The 5,496-nt window shown below is 39.0% G+C and overlaps 1 protein-coding gene across 1 annotated transcript in view; it reads left to right on the forward strand.

Annotated features, from left to right (window-relative positions):
• The first annotated feature begins 686 nt into the window (after window positions 1–686).
• PPP3R1 (protein phosphatase 3, regulatory subunit B, alpha) overlaps window positions 687–5,496 on the forward strand; it is a 16,631-nt gene continuing 11,821 nt past the window's right edge. The window contains exon 1 of the mRNA XM_008936297.1: window positions 687–721. Within this exon, the coding sequence (XP_008934545.1) occupies window positions 709–721 (13 nt within the window). The 5' untranslated portion in view covers window positions 687–708. The remainder of the gene's footprint in view (window positions 722–5,496) is intronic.

Below are 5,496 nucleotides of genomic sequence, written 5' to 3' on the forward strand. Positions count from 1 at the left end.
ATCCAACGTTACTGTGCCCTTGAAGTTTTGATTTTTCTTGCTATGACTGTGGTGTAGTGCAGGAAGGATTTAAAATTTAGTTTCTTTCCATTTGGCTACAAAACAGGAACATATGTACAGTGCAAAAGTATTGACATGTAAAGCTGTTGCATCTGAACTTTTTGTCATGTAAACCACTTTTTGTGCATTGTTCTTCCTGTGTCGGCCCTTTGTGTGGGGAGTGGGGAGAAAATGGCCTGCAGTGCTCTTATCCAGATATCAGTTTGTCATGGTCATTCACAAGGATGTGTCTGTCTCTGTGTATAAAATAAAATGGTAAATCCGTTTATGTGAAGTCTTGAAATATTATTTTAACTTGAAAAGTAGCATTTGCACAATAGGTACGTGGCGAGTTTGATTTTTGGCGTTTAGAATATTGGATTATTTGATCATTGTGTGGAGTGCTGATATTTTCATGGGAATTCTCATCAGTGGAGACCTCTGAGGGATATTGTATGTTTCAGTAACATAGACCTATCCAAATAAAACACTGTCCATGGTTGTTTGGCTTAAAATACATATTTTTAAAATAACCCTGTAACTTGTATTGCCCGAAATCTTTACAGTGCTGAAACTTAAAATAGTTCCTCTAAGCTAATTTGGGAATAATTGCAACTTTGTTCTATTTTTTTTTTGTTTCAGGGAAATGAGGCAAGCTACCCTTTGGAAATGTGCTCACACTGTAAGTTGTTGTTCATTGCTCCATTATATTGTTAGAGAGGTTAATATTATTTGGAGATGGATAATGTACAACTTTCATATGTGAATTTGCTTCTTGAGAAGTTACGCAGTTTATACACTAACGAAATGAGTAAAATGAAAAGATAGAAGATTACCTTTTAAAAAAATACAGCTTTTGCTGTTAGATTCTAAAATCAAAAAATCAGTCCATATTAAAAAAAAAAGTTGGAAGTTTTTTCAGTTTTTCCGTTAAATATGAAACAAACATGTGATAGTTTGGATGTCTGTACAGTGGGGCATTGTAACTGGGAGTTTAAGTGGTGGGGCATTTCCATCAGTCCCAGTGCCAGTCCCTCAGATGTGGAGCAGCTTGTGGTGCAGCATGTGCTGTGTGAGGAGTGAAGGATGCTGCCTAAGCTGTCTTGGTACCCTCTGAGGAAAGAGAGGCTGGGGCTAAAAGCATTTTTTCCCCATGTATGCTTGCAGCCAGGCATTTACATGAGAAGCCACTTGGTGTTAGGTGCTTTTGGCCACATGAACATAAACTTCAGGCTGTCTCTCCCGGGGTTGGTCTGTGTAACTAAAATGACATATTTCTTGCCTAAAGCTGACCAAAGAAAGGGTTGTCTTGTGAAGTGTCTCTGTGGTGTCATGCTAAGTATACACTTGAATGTTTATCTTTAGCACTAAATCATGTGTAGACCTGTGTGTGTATGGACTGCTTGATAAAGTTCCTTTTCTTTGGTGAATCAGATCTTACTTTTAAACAGGATACTAAATTCATCAAGGTAGAACTGTCTTGTAGATTCCTTTCACAGTGCACGTCAAACTAAACTGCAGCTCTCCTAAATGAAACAGGAAGATACATAATCAGAGGAATCTTTTTCTAAATGTGTTTTTCAGAGAAATGAGCCTTTAGCTGGTCATTTGCAAGTCTTTTGTACCTAATACATGTATCCACATGAATTATAACTTGAGTAGTCTGTTTGTAAACACTTGAGAATCTTATGCACAGTCCTGCATTGCTGTGTTAGGCTCTTGGTGTGTATGTTGCAAAGTACGGATGTGTGGGTGGAAGCTTCGTGTTTGATGAAGGCTTCAGTAGTCTTTTCCTGAGTCATGTCCATCAGTCTTAGGTTACTGCTCCATTGGTCAGTCTCTTGGAGACATCTGGCTTCTGAAGACCTTTTTGGTGTTTAACTGGCTGGGTCTCTGCCAGCGCTGTAAGCACTGTGTTGCCATCCTTCACTTTGGATTCCATGACAAGCTGTACTCATTGGCAGCAACTGCCAACCTGAAGGTTTATTACTGAGCTTGTTTGCCCCCTTGTATTGCAGAGAAAGAGTAGTTCTCACTGACAGGACAAAAGCTTCCTAAGACAAGACCAGACAGTCTTTGAAGATCATTTGATAAGGATTTTGAATGAGTTAGACATTTGGGAGGCTGTCAGTGAGCAGTAATGTATTTATGCTGCCTGCACGGTGGCATTGGGTCGTAACGGCCGCCTGGCACTGTAGTGGCTATGCTGAGTCTGGATGCTGTGCAGAGGATGCACACCACTAAATAGTCAAGCATGTTCTGTTTACCCTTCATTTTAGACCATTAGTTATTTTCATTGAGTGAATTGGTGTTGTTGCATTTGCTAAAACAGGATGTTTTTCTCAGCTATGCTGTGTGAGATAGAACTGAAAATCTAGTGCTTTTTCTACGTGGCGAAAATCTGATGTCAGCCAAGCTACATCAATTTAGCCTAAGAAAATTTTCTAGAAAAAAGCTATGAAGAAAACCATTTTATAGTATACTAAACAGTGTGTTGCACTAGAAAATAGTTTATAAATTTTACAGTATAAATGATATTTTCTAGTATGTTTTGGGTTTGGGATAAGGAGACTACTATCTTTTCTAGCTTAGGCAATTGTCAGTGACCCATCTGAAGTCACGAAAAGGATCAGGCCAGCTGCGTGTAAGCATATACAAGGCAAGTGGTTGAATGTGTTCTCAAGGGCGTCATCTTTTTGAAATCTGATCTCCAAGACTGAAATGGCTGTCTTGGTTGCCACTCTGAAACTTTATATTCGTGAATCAGGCAAGACTAGAGAGAGGTGAGGGCTTTTGCTGAAGGTCTCTTTTATTTTGAGATCTTTGCAATCCATTCTTACAGGGAAAACTTTTTTTAATGTGGAAACATTTAAATTTCAGAAAGTTTTGTTTACAAAAATCTTTTTCTAATACCTTAGCAATATTCTTGTTTATAATGACCTCATATTTGAAAAACGTGTGTGGAAACTAGGCTGTCTGTGACTGTGCTCTGGTTTTTGTTAGTTCTAACTTTGAGTCAGTATTTTAGGAGTACCTGAAAAGTGAACATTTTAAATATAGGTTTAAACGTTTGGGTAAACACTTAGATTTCAGAAGTGTGCAGAGATCTCCAGCTTTTCTGAGGTCTGTATGCTTTGCAGATGCCTGTGTAAGTACTCTGCAGCAATGGATGTACAGTGCCTCTGATCCATAAGCAATTGCCTTGTTAAAAAACCATTGAGTTCAGTGGACTTTAAAGAAATCTGTATTTTTAAGGCACTCTTTAGTTTTGACTGTCACATTAATTGCAAAGTAGCCATGCACCTTTATGTCAACTAGAAAAAAAAAAAACCCTCCTGGTTTTAGTCCCTGAACAGTGACATCAGGGATGACAGTATATCATATAAAGAACTTTTCTGACGTTTTTTCAGTGTAGAGCACATTGCACTACAGAGATTGGCTTTTAATGAAGCTTTTCGAGTTGCAACATGAATGCTTTTAGCAGTGCTCTGAGCATCGCTGAAGGGAGTGAACAGCGTGAAACAAACGAGTGTTCTAAAACATCCTGGATCATCCTCTGCTGCTGTGTTGGGGGCGAAGAGTGGGTACAACATGTTGGAGAGTGGCCAGCTGAGAGCTAAAGCTACTGTGCTGACGTGGGAGTTACACAGAGCATTGGCACAGGGTTTCTTGAAAGCACGGAGTGCTTGCATTTTAAACTGATTCATCATATTTTTTGATGTATGCAAATGAGTTCAAGATACGAAACAGGTATTGCTGGCTCTGGCGTTTTCATGAAACCAAAAATCTTTCATTTTGGCACTGTTTAAATCCCCTACCTTGTGTTAGTTAGGAGGTGAATGAAATTCAGAACAATTCATGAAATAAACATCAGTAACTGTGTGTGCTTCAAAGCAGCAGGTAATTTGATGTTTCTGCAGGGCTACCAGCTAAGCCTTTTAAAGGAAAACATTTAACAGGTATTATTTCTAGCCAGGAAGTCTGTAAGCTCGGGCACCGGTGCCAAGTTGATGGGATACTTTCCGATTCTGCTGAAAAGCCCGGGAAGCAGAGAGCCTGTGGCAGCTGGTGAGCAGAGCACAAAAAAGGCCAACTTGAGTCTGAGGTGAGAGGCACGCTCCTGCGGCCAGAGCCCAAGGGAGCTCTGACCGCTGTGATGAGTCACAGGCAAACTCTGCCTCAAGCGATGTAAACAAAGCTCCCTGCTCCTTATTTTGCTCGACAATGCTATCACCCTGTTTACACTATTGTGGACTTGGTCCTCCTTTGGATTTCCCAGTGTTTTGGTCTCTATCCTGGTCTCCTGAGCTTGAGTCTTGTAAAATTCTGTCTGCTGCTGCCACCCTCAGTCCTTCCAGCTCAGAAACCTTCACTGTATGTGAACTCTTGTGCCTTGCATTTCCATTACAGCTCCAGGACGTTTGTGTGGGCACTAGGTTGTCTGTAAGGAGCCTTCAGAGATGAAGGAAGGATTTTGTTCAGGCTCTGATAAAGTCAGTATTGTTCTTTAGTGACAGCTATGTGAAAATTGAAGAAAGTCAGTCTGTTGCTAAACACTGAAGGAAAAGCAGTCTTATAAAAGGGGCATGTCCATCATACACAAGGACTGTTGTTGTAAAAGTGTGTTCTTGGAGGAAATCTGAACAAAAATGAATAGGGTATTTCTGAAATTTGCTATTACACATAATTGCTGTTTTCCTTCAAAAATTCGAAACAAACCCAACCCAAACAAAAATCACAAAAAAGAACCCTGACACACACACACACACAAAAACAAATCACTAAACAAAAAGAAAAAAACAACAAAACCAACCAAACAAAAACCTCAGAAAACCTTCCTGTTTTTTAGGCAAGTTCAGCCCAGACACAGAGAAACTGCAGAAGTGATGACTGTGAATTAAAGAATAGACGGAAACAATGCAAATTTAGAGTCAGGCTTATAATGTAATGCATTCATCCCTTATTTTATAGTCTTATTATTTTTAAAGCTCTTACATTAAGACAAAGGTGATTCTGAAATATGGCTTTTTTTAAGTGTGTAATTTTTTAAATTTCAGCTTGTGGGGATGATTTTAAAGATAGGTGAGCTGCTTGCAATTTATTTAAGGAAGAAACAATGAAATTTTTCCTATATTAAATTCTTACACAGTCAGTCACGAAACACTAATCTGCAGATTCTGGGTTTCTCCGTGTACATTCATTATAAAGAGAGGCTTTTATGCTTATGAACTGTCAAAGGAAATTTTCCTTTTCCTGTAATTACTTTGATTTTTCAATATTTTCCTCCAAATTCTGTCATCCATGGTGTGTCCATTGCCAGAAACAGTGTTGGACAGGATTGATATTGGGTCAGCTTTTGGCAGAGATGCTGACTTCTTCAGTGCTGTTACTTGTTGAGGGTTGGTTTTGTTGTTGGTTTTTCTTTTCTTTTCTTTTTTTTTTTTTTTTTTTTTTTTT

This window comes from Merops nubicus, unplaced genomic scaffold (assembly GCF_000691845.1).
Source record: "Merops nubicus isolate BGI_N331 unplaced genomic scaffold, ASM69184v1 scaffold30082, whole genome shotgun sequence".
NCBI classification, from domain to species: domain Eukaryota; kingdom Metazoa; phylum Chordata; class Aves; order Coraciiformes; family Meropidae; genus Merops; species Merops nubicus.